Source organism: Calypte anna, chromosome 1 (assembly GCF_003957555.1).
Source record: "Calypte anna isolate BGI_N300 chromosome 1, bCalAnn1_v1.p, whole genome shotgun sequence".
Lineage (NCBI taxonomy): Eukaryota > Metazoa > Chordata > Aves > Apodiformes > Trochilidae > Calypte > Calypte anna.
Genome location: NC_044244.1, coordinates 61,526,171 through 61,540,869, shown reverse-complemented (window position 1 = coordinate 61,540,869; position 14,699 = coordinate 61,526,171). Strand labels below are relative to the sequence as shown.

Here is a 14,699-nt window from a genome sequence, read left to right as displayed (position 1 = left end):
CCTTCTTGGACTACTGGTCTGGTTAGGTCTGGTGGAAGAGCTAAGTTGCTGCTGCTTTGTTAGTCAGACCCAGCAGAGCCAGAAAGATGTAGTATCAGCCCACCCAATTGCATGTTGGGTTTCAGGCAAAAAAAAAAAAAAATAACATTAAGTATCCATGTATCTTTCAAAAAAAACCCCAAAACAAACAAACAAACAAAAAACCCCCCCACACTACCTTATAAAATAAAAGAAATCTGTTAATACAAGCTTCAGGTTCAGTGTTCCAATTAATCCACAGCAGCCCATCCTATACTCAGAGCTGTGCAGAGGTAGGTCAAGTACCCTGCACCAGCAGGCTCCCACCTTCCACCTTCACTGATCAGCCACTGATATTCCACCAACAGGTAGGGTTAACGCCTTTTTATACCAACTTCAGCTGAAGCCAAAGGAGAATGCTTGTGCTGATTACTTCAGGAGCAGCCAGTTTTATGGTTTAGGATGACACTTCCGTCATTGGGCTTTACAGTCCTGTGCTCAAGCAAATAAACTATTATTTGGGCTTTGCATAAAAACTAGCCCACATTTTTCAGTCAGAAAGCATCTGTAATATAACTCTACAGGACCCAGAGTGTGCTTTAGGGTTCAAATAATGCTGGTTGCTCTCTATTCTGGATAGAGCAATAAGGAGAAGTAATTAAGACAAAAAAACACAAGTCTTCCCATTCGCCATCTGTAAAACATTTTAGTGCAGGCAAAAAGTAATGTCAGGACTACAATTTTGAAGACTTGTCTTTGATTAGTGACATGGTACCTTGTCAGTAAATATGGTGAGAATGAAGCTGGATTGTCTTGCTCTGAAAACATAGGCATCGATCCTCCCATTATCCAGAGGCGGAAATACAACACAAGAATCACCTTCAAAGAAGAACACCTTGGTTAGCAATGCACTACTAAGAAGAGCTAAGGTCCTCAGCAAATATTTCACTGCAATAGCTCTCCACGCTCTGCTCTGTGCCTAGAAATGAGCTCAAACATTTATGCAAAATTCAATTTTGCCACCCTATGCAGGGTGACAAATGTGCCAACCCTCAGCATAGACAGCCCATTATGTGGTTGTGTCCTCCCCTTTTGCATGTGCATTACTGACAGCAACCCCCCTATCTCAGCTACCCATGACATGGGTAAACATGGCTGATGTCTTATAAGTTACTACCATTCACTCATGCTGGCACGGGTGTAAGGACATGCTCTGCTGGTGTTTCTCATGCTGTGTAATCCTAATCCCTGAAAGGACTTCTGATGGCTGGCACTCCTCCACCTTTCAGGGAAACCACTTGTCAAGGGGCACACAAGGGAATTCAGCTTGTAGAGCAGCACAGGGCATTGCACACCCAGCACAGCCCTGCTGAGGGGCTTGCTTTCTCCTCTGCAAGATGTCAAGTCCTGCTTGGAACACACCAAGCAGCCAGGTATTTGCAGGCAGAGCTTTTCCTGTGACTCCTGCTGAGCCCTGCACTACAACTAGCAGCATGCCACTGAACCCCAGTGCCAGAAAGTGTCCCTGTATTTAGGGCAGGAAATACTTGCAGATAATTACATGGTTGTAAGGGTAACCACTATAAATCAAAAGAAAATCTGAACTGAAAACACAGCAGTATTCTTGTCTCTGCTCAGATGAATTTTTCTAGACTATTTTCCAAGACTAACTTAGTATTAAGATCCACCATCTTAATCTTAAAAGACTCTTTTTGAGTCTTATGGGATACTACCACACAATGTGCCTCCTCATCACATACACGGAAATGTGGTCAAGTCCATTTGTACTTACATAGCTTATCACCAAAGCAGCTCTCTTCAAAAAAGGCCTTGCAGTATACAAGAAATTCTGGTTGTTATTTGCAGTCAGGTAGCTGAAATATAAGGAAGCAAATATTTGTTTAAGTACTTTGACACAACAAGTAATTTTTCAAACTGGAAAAACTGTACATTCTTTTAATCAGCCTAAATTAACGTGCAGTTATAATGACTGCACTGAGTTAATCACTATTAACTCTTCAAAGCTCTTTCCATCACTTAAGTAAAAATGTTGAGACCATTTCAAACAATACACACTATATTACATAGCAGTTACTCCATCAAAATCTGGTTTTGATTTGGTTTGAGTTTTTTAATCATCTATTAACTCCTTAACACTCAGAAACCCCCCATGTCTCACCATGAGTGCTGCCTTCAGACTCCCAGAAGACTACACCAAGACCCAGTTTTAAAAGGTCACCCAAACACAGCAATTTAAATTTAAGTCATGATTAAAAGGCATAAAACTCCTTGTTCCCAGCTCACTCCTCAGTCTCCAGAGTGGGAAATGACTCTGTAGCAGAAATGAACTTATTTTAAGCATTTTTTTAAAACTGTATTCTGCAGGCTTAAGTTTAATTACAATAATGCTGATAAGGTGTTATGATAATTAATTGCATAGAGACAAACATACAGGTGGCTTATTGTAGGAGCACTCATAAAAACCATCCTGTTTTTCAAGGAGTAAAATTAAAGAGTATCTGGAGCCAAAACTATATATTTATTTCAATATAGGGTGGAAGCACTTTCCAGATTCTAAGGAGCTTTCTTAATTTAACGAACAGTGCCATACCTATGACATTAATTCAATGATAATTTAATTTCTATTGACCCTTACAGAGGCTTCATCATTGCAATAAAGGAATGAGAAACAAAGAGAAACACAAAAGAGTCAACAGGGATATTTTAAGCATAAGGGAGTTAGTAAACTATTGGAGAAATGACAAATAATTTTAAGAAGTTATAAATATCAAGTAAATAAAATAAATTCAGAGCAAAAACATTTGCAGGTCCTCTGTGTAACATACAATCAGTATTGGGATACTCAGTTTAATTATTTACAAAAACTGTAGAATGAATCACAACACCTGCACTTAAAATAGCTTTCCAAGCATGAAAGCATCATGGGGTTCTTCCATCTAGGATATAAACATCTAGCATATAAAATGCATCTTATTTCCTCTCCAAATTCCTCAACATGGTCTATCATCTCATTGCTTCCCCCGTTCAAGTCTTTGAAAGAAAGAAGATTGCAGCACTTCTTAACGCTGCCAAGAGTCTTTAATATCTGGGATTTTGTTCAAATTTTCCATAGTAGGAAGTTTGCAAGCATGGTCACCACGGCAAGATGGAGAAAAGATTACACTGTAGACAAAAGCAATGGGGCAAGGCCAGCAAGAAACAGAGGCTGCATTTAACAGTAAGTACATCTGGGTGCTCTCTATGAAAGAACTGCTCTCCAGAAAATTCTCCTTAAATGGCATGCCTAAAACTTGGGAACCAGACCATACACCATAAAGCAAGTCAGATGGCACTCAGTTTTTGGTGTCTACTTATTTACAAATGTTGACACTTAAGCACTGAACCTGACTTAAATGCCAGATTAGTTTGCAAGGGCTGAACTCTGCAAAGTGTAGTTTTTTTGAGCTCCCATTGATTTTAATCAGGCTCCAGCAAGTACAAGTGAGATGAAACTAAGCCTTCAGCTTTCTCACTCCATGAAAGGTCACGCTGGCCTTCAAGTGTTCACCATGGCCCTGCTCCAAAGCCCACTGGAGCCAAAGGGAAAGACTCTCAGTGACTTTAATAGCATTTGGATCAAACCCTGATCTTTTGTTCCCTACTGGAACCTTTTAAGAAACTCAACCCGCTCACAATTTGCAGCGGGAGCAGGAGTGTTGGGTTGCATTTTGTTTATATTTTTATGGATGAAGGGAGGAGGGCCCTCTATTAATCACACTGCCTTACTCTTTTCCAGAACCTGTTTTCACTCGCCTGTAGTTTTAATTTAACTGCAACACTTTGGGCAGAAATTTTCCATTACAAATATTTGCTTTAGGTGGAATTATTGTGGGAAAAGATCAAGCAGAACAGTTCAGCTTTTTCTCCAAGACTTCAACTAGAGATAAGGAGCACTTTTTATCAGTGTCAAGAAGTCTGCCAACTTCTTATCTGAGAAACTGCAACACCTCAACAGCAGTGACCCAAAACTCATGAGGTGGCTGGCATCTCCAGACCATGTGGCTGCCACCCTTCAGAACAGCCACCCACCAGGGGCTGCATCTCTGGGGACATAGGGACACTCAGACCCTGTTGCTTTTTCATGCTCAGAGGGAACCTGGATTCTCATAGATCAAGTTTGTATGGAAGATATTCCAGCTGGAAGAGCTGCTAGGGATAGCAGGCTGGTTTTGAAGGCAGTCCCTTCAGCAAGAAGGGTAAAACTTCATTTTAGGCTGCTGAGGCTCTGGAAGGTGCAGCTGTGCCTTGGGATCATACAAAACTGGGCGCTGATCTGGGTCTATACAGCACCCCCAGAGGAACCCATGCCATTACCAGCTCTCTGCTCCCTCTCAAGCCTGGCCTGAGGAGAAAATTAAAGCCAGAAAATGATGTAAATGGAAGGCAGTATTTGCTCCTTCATCCTTGGCAGTATAGTACAGGAACACTTCCTCTTTCAACATCTTGATTTTGACTTTGCCTCCCTGTTATGAACTAAAATTCTACCACATCTCACGCTTTCCTTGCAGCAAGGGTAACACCATGCACGTTACCACAGTTTCAAGGGATGACTTTATCCACAAGTCAAAGCTAATTTGAAGGGTCCCACCAAATTGCAGGGTAGGTTTCAGTTGCCCTACAGCAAAGCAGGCTTTTTGAAAATATTTCAGAAAATCCTAACAGCTCCCTCAGTTTTTGCTGTGGAGCAGTATCAGCAAGCAAGAAGGAACCAGAATGAAAGCAACGAGTAACTTGGAATGGATGGGGAAAGATAGTTTGGAGAGCCCTGAGCTTTCCAATCCTTCCTCCAAATGCATTTGCTACTTTGTAGCTTCAGTTAAGAAAAGTTTCTTCCTGTGACAGGCAAATTAATAAGCAAAACTCTTCCACTTTGAGAAAGCTGCTGTCTTGAAGTCTACCTGGAAACCATGCAAAATGACATGGTTCATTACTTGGTAATTCAGCTGTCTACCCATCAGATCAACCTAAAGGAGTGGCATAAGCATACGGCTTATGCTCAGCACAGCAAAAGTTTACAAGAACCATGTGGTTTTCAAGGGGAGGCTACTACTTGTTTCAGGAAAGGTAACTAGGAAAACATCCTGCTGCTGGTGCAGGCAAAGAACAATATGCAGTTTATGTATTAAAATCCAGTGCACAGCAAATGGGACACGGATGAGGAAGCTTGCTAAATGTCAGTGACACACAGCAATAGCATTTTACATATAAAATTGCAGTTCTCAAACCCATCAGAAATTATGCTGAACTTTGCTCAGACAACCTTAAGATCAGCCAAAGCTTTTTAGTTTGTTTTTAGCTAAGACAATCAAAGAAATCACTATTATAGCATTTTAACTGTTTTATACCTATTCTAAACAGCTCCTTTGCATCAGGTCTGATTTCCATGTATTTGCCAACCACACCAGGCTGCCAAGCATCCATCCCACTGATGATGGGAACCACTCCCCGCTGCCTGCTCCACCCTGATCAGCACAGAGTGGCTCCCAGGGCCAAAACACACACACAGTCTGTCCCACACACAGTCTGTCCCACACACGAGAGCAGGCATAGGGCACATGTAGGAAAACCATACAGCTCTGGAGAAGGCGAATATTTCAAGGCAGGGGTCTCACAGCTTTTGATGATGAAAAGATAAAAATTAGAGGAGGCAATTCAGATTGTCAGATTGCTAAATGAGTGTGAAAAGAGCCCATTTGGGCAGTGGTTCCACCTCTGCTTTGTGCCAGCTTTCCCACAAAGCAAACCAGCATGTAATTGCCTACTTGCTATCTTTTAAAAGCCTTTCAGGAATATTCCCTGAAGCAACCAGAATTGCAACAAACAATAAATCCAAGAAATGCTTAATAATGCAGGGACTTCTCTCTCACAGTTCAAGCAGAGGCCAAGACAGATACTTGGCAGCTCTGGCTTCCTGAAAAGCTCGGCTCATCCTGAAATCAATTACATCATCAGGGCACTCAAAGATTTTTATAATTGAAGACAGCAGGGTAGGTGGCCTAGTAAAACTCAATACCACACAGTTTACAGGAATGTAAACTTTGCTGGTACCAGATGGACTCTGTGTTAATCAAAACAAACTTCTCCAAGAAGCAGACTGCTTTTTTAATCCCCCTGTACCGTTGGAGGAATCCAGAGTTTACAGAAAGGAGCAGGGCAGCTCCTCAGCTGCCACCCATTGCCACGGCTGTGTGAATGATCACAAACCAGTGTCAGCAACATATTTATCCCAGGCTGCAGCTGACTCAGCTTTGGTATAAAACCTTAACTAGCTCTTGTGTTCTCTCTGAAGGTTTTCTCAAAGGAAGAGAACAAACAGTTAAGATGTATGATGGATGCTCCCCATAGGGGACATCTAAAAGACCAAGATAAGTACATAGTAAAACAAGCTTTGGTATTTGGAGAGCTTGTTTTGGCCAGGTACCTCCACTGTGAGAAGATCATCACTCCCATTTATATTCTTCTCAGGAAACACAGCCAACTCCCAGCAACAGCAAGTGTTTTGAACTAGCACTTTCAAACCCTCTATTAGAGGAAGGCATTGGAAGGAGGAGTATAAAAACAGGGCTGTTAACTTATTCTTAGTTTTCGGTAGCAGTAAGACACCTCTAATCAAGACATTTTAAATCTTAGAAGGGGCTATTTCAAATGAATGTCAGAGCTTTATGTCACTGGTAGATGCAATCCTAATTCCAAGACAGTTTGACAGACTCCTGTGCTGAGAGTGTGCAAGTTTTACAGGAGCCATATTTTGGCTGTAGAGACCACCTTACCTTTCTACTTAAAGATGACTTCTTTATAATCTGTCCAGCAAGCTACATCTTATTATTAGAGAAGTACCTGTTCAGCCTAGTTAAGTCTATATCTCTCCTTGAGGATAACCATCAAAGGGCAAGTGTATGTGATATCCCAGGGAGAAAACAGGAATAAAAAATCATTGTGGAGGAAAAAAAAAGAATTAAAAAAAAAAACAAACCCACACCACAAAAAAACCCCCACACCAATATATTCCAGAAACATCTGGATTTTAACTTGCTTAAAATACCTGATGCAGGGAAATAAAATACCAGTGAGTGCTATAGGTTTTGCAAGGAGAAGGAAGAAAAGCCCTCCTGCTTCTCTTCTTTATGAGTAGTATTGCCATTCCCTGCAGTGTATGTGTGGCATCCTTGCTCCTTATCTCTCCAGAGAACCTTTAAGCCCAGCCACCACTACCCACACAGACCCAGATGCATAAACACACATAAACAGGAGCAGTTTTATCGACTCTTCAGGGAGTCGTGGAGAGATTTTATGGAAGTCACCACTGTTTTAACTCATTTGCACTGATAATGGCACGTATTCTTTATGCACATTTTCAGTTGTGACCACATTTGGACTTCTTGCTGTTTATTGGATTTTCAGGGAGAGCAGAACAGGGCGTAACTGCATTGGCACACACAGCAGAGAACAAGATCCCACTCAGGTTTCTTTCCTTATTCTTTTAGGCAGTATATACCTCATCCTGTGTGGGATGAAAGTAGAGGAAGAAAACCAGGAGGAGCAGGGCAAGGAGGAGAGAGAGGCACAGTAAGGGACCAGGAACAGAAAGAGAAGAAAGGAAAGTAGCAAAATGCACTTAACGGATCAAAGATGTGATGAAGAAGATGAAAAAGGGCTTCCCTTCATACCAGACATTCCATCAACAGACAAGGAGACAAGGTGGAACAGGGATAATAGAAAAAATAAGACCTTATCAAAGCACAGCCACCTTCCATCAGATCTCAGGAAATCAAAGCTCCATGCCTGCAATTTTAAGGTTCCATCAATTTCAGCCATTTTGCTTCTGCATCACACACACCTGAGAAATCCACCATTAAGCTCTATATTCCCCTACCTTAGGAAACTGAAGGGCTGGTACAGAGGTATTTCAAGCACCTCTACCAGAAGCAGCACTGATACCATCTTTGGCTGCTCCACACATTGAACTACAAACCCCTTTTTTAGCTGGTTCTTCTTTGACAAGCTTTATTCATTCAGGCAGAAAGTTTTCCCTTTCAGGAGTGTTTGTCAAGCTGAAATAGTTTTCTTCTTTGAAACTATCAGGTAAAACAGTTAGGCTGTTCCTGAAAAACCAATTAGAGAGATGCGCCCGTATCAACAGAGTCATTCCGCCACTTTATTGGGAAAACTTCAGTGGTGCCTTGCTTTGGAGCTGGGATTTGAAATGTAGCAGAGAGGCTGCAGAGATGCTCCTGTTACACTCAGTGACAACTCACTCTGCTTCTGGGCATGCGACAAGCCACTGGGGAAAAATCTCCATTTGCAACACTCACTGTAGAGATTTGTATCAATTCCCCAGAGTCTCCAACTCTACCAAACACCATCTAGCAAGAGCCTGCAGAAAAAGCATCAGATTCACCTTGCACTGCTCCTGCAAAGCCACTGAGAGAGGAGACTCTCTCCTGCAATGCCTGCATCCAACCTGGAGGAGAGCATTTGCTTGGCCTGCAGAGGGCTGAAAATCCGTGGCTGAAGGAGATGCTATCTGAGTATGTATTACAGTGAAGAGAGGGGATAAAAAAGAAAGAAGGGAAGGCAGGCTCGAGGAGCAAAGGAGCTGCAGCAAAGAGGAGCCAGGACTGGAGAAAAAGGAAGAGAAAGTTGGAGATACAGTGAGATATTCAGACCTCTGCTGCTGCCAGAGATCCAGTGGTAGCATCCAAGAAAGCTGCTGCCACTGGATCTCCATTCCCTCCTAGTGAACACTCAGGATCTGGACTGTGTCTCCAGGGCAGGAGAGAAGAGGCTGCCTGGGCTCAAGAAAGCAGCTGGGCTGCTGGCAACACAATCTAGCACAAGCAGATGGACCCAAAACCACAGAGGACAAGTAGGACTCCCACGGACTGACTGCTGCCCTGGTTTCTTTGCACAGACAAGGGCTGGCAGCCCTTGGATTGAGTCCTCTCCAAAATGTGTCCCAGCAGCCATGGGCCACGCAGATGCCATGGGCCAAGGGGCTGCTCACAGGCCCAGCACACAGGGGCAGGGAGAGTGGGGTCTGTGAGGTATCTAAAACATGCTCCATAATCACACACAGAATAAAACCCAAACAAACAAAAAAACCCCTCGCTTACTCACAAACTTTTCTGTGAAGAAGGGAGGAGGTTGATCCTCCAGTCAGGCACAAGGCTCTGTTACTGGGAGTGGGAAGTAATGAGGTGTTTCCCTGGGAAGCGAGTGTCCTAGTAAAAATTTACTAACAAAACCATAAAAGATGCAGAGGCCTGCTTCATTGCTTTGATGCTCCCCATAAAGGTTTTCATGCCAGTAAACACAAACTGGTCCAAGTAGTCTGTTAATTTACAGAAGGAACCATGGTGACTTTAAAATGACATGCAGAGAATTAGAGAGTTAAGGCTACAGGTTTTTTGCTCTTGTCTTTGCCCACGATCCCAGTAAGTAAACTTAAAAAAAGAAAAGAGAAACTTAAGAGTTTACAAAAGGACAGAAGAAGAGGAATAAATCCTTTCTACCCATATAATATGGCAGAGAAAAATGACAGAAATCTGTGTCCGATGAGCATCCTGCAGTCAGCACAGGAGAAGAAAAATAACACACCACAAAGCAGGAAATAATACATACCACTGCTAGCAAGAGCAGACCATTCTGCATTCAAATACAGCACAAAATGATGAAGTAAGGAATGAAGAAAAAGAAGAAAACAACAGGAAGAACTGGACAAAACAGAAGTCATCATATTCAGGCAGCCTACCTACTTGTCATGAACAAAACACATGGCAGCGTGCAAAGGTTTTGTTCAGATTTGGTTTTCTCTTGCAGGGAAAAATGTGACCTTGGTAGGCAGAGCCTTTTTGTCTTTCTTTGACAAGTGTTCACACTTAGTTTTTAAGTTTATAAAAGTAAAATAATACCTAATACATACTAAGTACACAAAGTCATAAATGCAAACAGCATCCTTTGTCAGGTGGGAGTTGGCACCTCGGTATCTTACAAAAGCTGATATATCATAGCCATATGTTTTATACCCTCTACTTTACTATTGCAGATTATCTTCTCCAGAAAACACAGTGAGGAGCACAGTCTGGCTGTGAAGGCAAAAGCCCAGGTACCCAGCCTTGAGGTGGGGATGGATACACTCACCCCACCAGGTAACAGTCAGAGAAGCAAAGAACTCTCCTGGAGAACAGGCCCATCACCTCCTCCCTCCTCCATGCATCAGCCTGAGAGAAACTGATGAGCACTGATGCAAAACATAGGGTAGGTAAGGGCCAGCGAGTCCCAATCCCAGTTCCTGAAAACAACTTTTTAAGCAATGTAAGTAACTTACTTGTACAGAATTTGACTCGAGGAGGGAGAGGAATAAAGCAAATTCCTACAGCTCAGCCCACTCTCAATCAGGGAAAATGCTCTCAGTTTGTGTGCTTTTATGTCTTCACATCTGCTGAACCATATTCTTGTTTTAAAGTTATCATTTGAGGTCAGCCCAAAAAGAAACTTTTTGAAATGTTTGGAGAGACACATGATGTTCTATGAGCATTTCTGGTAAATACGTGAAAGTGGTAAGTGAAAGCCTGGTTTCAGAAGGAGATGTGGGCACAATTTGCGAAGAAACGCAGGGAGAAAATAAGCACCCATAGACCCCTGTAAATATGAAGAGTATTGCCTTACTGCAGAACCTATTTGTTTTGATCTTTGTTTTAATTCCACCATCATTTACTTGTAATCTGAAACTACTTGTCAAATCCATTTTAAGCCCACGTTTTTCACTTAATTGGAGAGGGCAGAAAAATCACACATCTGAAGTTTGAATCCTTAACTTTGAGAGAAGAAGATGAGAAGAAAAGCAATTATCACACCACTATGATGAGATAGGGAGACTGCAGCCCTTCAGGACACTAAAACAGAACATATATGGCCATATATCACCAGCCTTAATGCCCAAGAAACAATTTATGGACATTAAGAAAGACACAAGTGTTTAATAAGAAAATAAAGGAAAACATGTGAGAGGCAAAATTCAAGGGCCACATTCATGCACCTGATAATCTTCCCTCCTGCACATCCCCTGGCTGCCTCTGCCCTAGAAGAGTGAGGGCTGAGGCTGAGCTGAGTGACCATATTAGCACAAACTTTGTGGGAGCAAGCAAGGAGAGAGCAAAGAGCTACCACGGAAGGAGCTTCAGCAATAGCAACAGTTTGCTTTTAAGATGTGTTAATGAAGATGGAGAAGCTTGTATGGATCCTCCTGAAGTTGCCCTCTGAATTAAAGCAAAAATTAATTTACACTGAGAACCTTCCCAAATTCATGTGACGAAAAGGAAAGGAACCACCCCTGTTTGGACCCAGACTTTGTCAAGTCACCAGCAGCACAGACACTAAATTCAGCTGTATTTAAACTGAAGGCTGGACTGTTTTCCACAAATTCCTCCTTCAAAACTAAACCCATGTACCAGCTACTTAAAAAACAGTTTACTGGAGGTCAGTGCTAAATACTTCAGGAATAAAGTATTTCCTTTCCAGAAAATTCTTAATCTGACTTTTGATCTAGCATGTCCCTCTGCTTTTGTCAGATTAAATAAAGCAAACCGTAAATATGTCACAACCATCTCTAAATATAAAATAAATAGTAAAAAAAGTAGTCTGCTCTTCTTCACTCTTTTCTTGTTAGGAAATCGTCTGTTATTTTTAACATCCTCAAAAATAGCTTGTTCTTTTTAAATATGAATGACATGGGTCTGTTAGCAAAATAGCAAAGAAGCCAAATCACATTCTTGAGAGTTGGTATCCTTTCAGAGAAACTTTCTGATGTTTGCAATCAAATGCAGCTCAATGCCAAAGTTATACTGCAACACAGAAAGAATTTGAAAGAAAACAATTCAAAAACTGGCATCAAATTACTTCTTTTGTCAGAAGCCCTGTAAGTAAATTGTGCCTGTGCTATTACTGTTGGCATGAAATACAAAACACCATACTTCCAACAACTTTTATCTCTGTCACTTTTCTACTCAATCATCTACACACAAATCCTTAAATTCTTCACATTAAAAATGGACCAGTTCTTTCATCACAGGCTCTCATGATTCATTTATGATAGGATTCATCTGTGAGAAATAAAAATTAAAATCTGCACTAGCCAGTAAAGATTAGTGGCTTGCTTAAAATGGATTTCTTCTGTAAAGCTATTCTTTATATCTCATCTAAACAGATAATAAATGGTAAAAGCCAAAAGCACATCAATAAAAGAATAATTCTGAAACTTGGCAGAATTAGAAAAAATAATTACATTTTATCCTATTTTGACCACAATTCAGTCTCATCTCTTGCCAGAAAAATAGAACTGCAAATATTCCAGTCTTCTTTAGGTCACTAAGATAGTCACTTTGAACTGCACTGGCAATGTCCAAAAATAAGCAGTAGCAAGAAAACAACATAATTTTCTAGTCTCCATCTCCACAGAACTGGGCTTAAATTTTGATATTTAAAAGCCTGGCAAGCATGAAAGATCCTGCACAGTTGCTCCCAAGAAAGATTATGGGATGTTGTACTTAGCCAAAAATACAAGCAGCTTCTGCCTTGGGGATTTTGCAGCAGCCTGTAATGCACTCCCAACCACCTCCAACTTGTACAGGATGGGGCTGGAGCTGACACCCAGTAGTGCTCAAATGCTTTCATGCAGGGACACCCAAACCTTCCAACCTAACTGACTGCCTCTCTTCCCCAGACACCCTGCACTAAAAGGCACAGCACCCATATGGCTTGAGGCAAACCCCTGAAGAGGCATCACCCTCCAGAGTAGCTGTGATCCGGGTCGTTCTGGTAGCCCACAGCCAAGATCATTTTAGCAAGGTCATCTCATAACAAATATCCCTTTTGCAGCCCCATCATGCAATGTCCCTCTGCTCTACCAAAGGGGCACCCACTCTGGCTTCATGTGGGACATCCTCCAGCATCACACCCTTCCCACAAGCCAGACAAAAGGAGGCTGTGGGCAGACAGGCCCTGGTGGGCAAGGAGAAGGAGCCACACATCATGAGAAAGGTTCTAGGTCCCTCAAAAGATAGTACTATGGTCAGTGCTGGTCTGTATTCCAGACAGTGATGAGATTGGGTCAAAAATTATGTCCAGACAAGAAGACACAGGTGATGGCAGAGACAGAAAGTGAGAAGGAGTATTTCAGCTATCACAAACACATCAGCTCATCCTTAAGGGTCCATGGGAGCTCTTGCAGAACCAAGAGTACATGGACACAGGCAAGACCAGAAGTGCCACCACAGAGGAGCAGTGGCACAGCCACTGCTTCATGGTGTGGCAGCAGCTAAGGCAGGACAACCAATACCCCCAGACACACTTTGGGACCCAGGACAAGCAATGCTGCAGTAAAAGCAATTTAGAGACTCTTGGATAAATTTGCTCATAGGAAACAGATATTTTCATCAAATTAACTAATTATTTTTCTTTCCCTGTTCCCTTTTAATATTTACATTGCATGTGTTTGATCCAATTATTAACCACTATAAGTAGGTCCTTGTTGAATAATTAAGAAAAAAGTATGAGCCAGCATGGATAATACTGCTAACCAAGACTTAAAACAGAGAGCTGAGGTTATTTCTATGTTTCAGTTATTGATTAAATGTAATATCTATACAGTAGCAATCAGAATTGCTATTCCACAGACATTCCCAAAGAAATGGACTTGTTCCAAATGCCAATCATATACACTCTTGTGGTTAAAATGCAATTAAACAAGTAAAGCATCCAATATACCCACAAGCTAAACAAAAAACAAATCACATGATCTGTGCAGCAAAAACAAAGGCAAGATTTTTAAAACATAATTAAAAAATAAAAAGTGTCAATACAGGCTGTTGTCAGTAAGCCATTATGAACACTTTCAAATTACATGTATATGAACTGTTTATACACAGAGAAAAGGGTTTTTTACTGAAATATGTCTCAAAAGGAAATATCTTGTGAAATAGTAATGCTTTACTGATTCCAGAAGACTTTCTCTTTTTTTTTGTTTTGTTTTTTTTTAAGGCCCCCTGGTCTTACTTTTAAACTTCTTTAAGCAGTAAAATGGATGGGAAGAAAAACATTCTTGAATTAACTATATAAACTCCTGCAGACCCTGAGAAAATAAGGTTATTCTGAAAGTAGGAACGATACCAAACAGATGTCCTGATTTAGTGGTGTCTTGGACTGATCATCAGGAATTAATAGAGAGAGCAACATCCTTACTAAAGGCCATCAGGCTTGCTGAGACCAAAGATCCAGAGGCAGAAGCCACACCAGGGGGACACCAGGGATGGCTCCAGTGAGACTGAACAGTCCAACCAGGTGAGCAGCAAGTCCTGCCCACAGACTTTTTGGATGAGGCCAGGCACAAGCTTTCAGATGACACTTAGCTTGTCAATCCCACATGGATAAGAGAGGAACAATCTCCAGACCTGCAGCACTTTCTATTAAATTTGGCCACAGTGCATCCCTCCCACTGTGGTTAGCTTAGGAAGCATCTACACTACAGATACCAGCCTTGCCTCAGAGCTTCTCCTCTTTGGTGATGATTCTCTAACCTGTCCTGCTCAGGGCAGAGGTCACTGCAATATTTTCTGAAGAGCAGA

At 41.7% G+C, this 14,699-nt stretch overlaps 1 protein-coding gene across 1 annotated transcript in view; it reads right to left on the bottom strand.

The window, feature by feature from the left end:
• TMTC1 (transmembrane O-mannosyltransferase targeting cadherins 1) overlaps nt 1-14,699 on the bottom strand; it is a 144,361-nt gene that overhangs the window by 84,778 nt on the left and 44,884 nt on the right. The window contains exons 6-7 of the mRNA XM_030469098.1: nt 1,811-1,892; nt 794-897 (exon numbers count right to left, since the gene is read on the bottom strand). Of these exons, the coding sequence (XP_030324958.1) occupies nt 794-897; nt 1,811-1,892 (186 nt within the window). The remainder of the gene's footprint in view (nt 1-793; nt 898-1,810; nt 1,893-14,699) is intronic.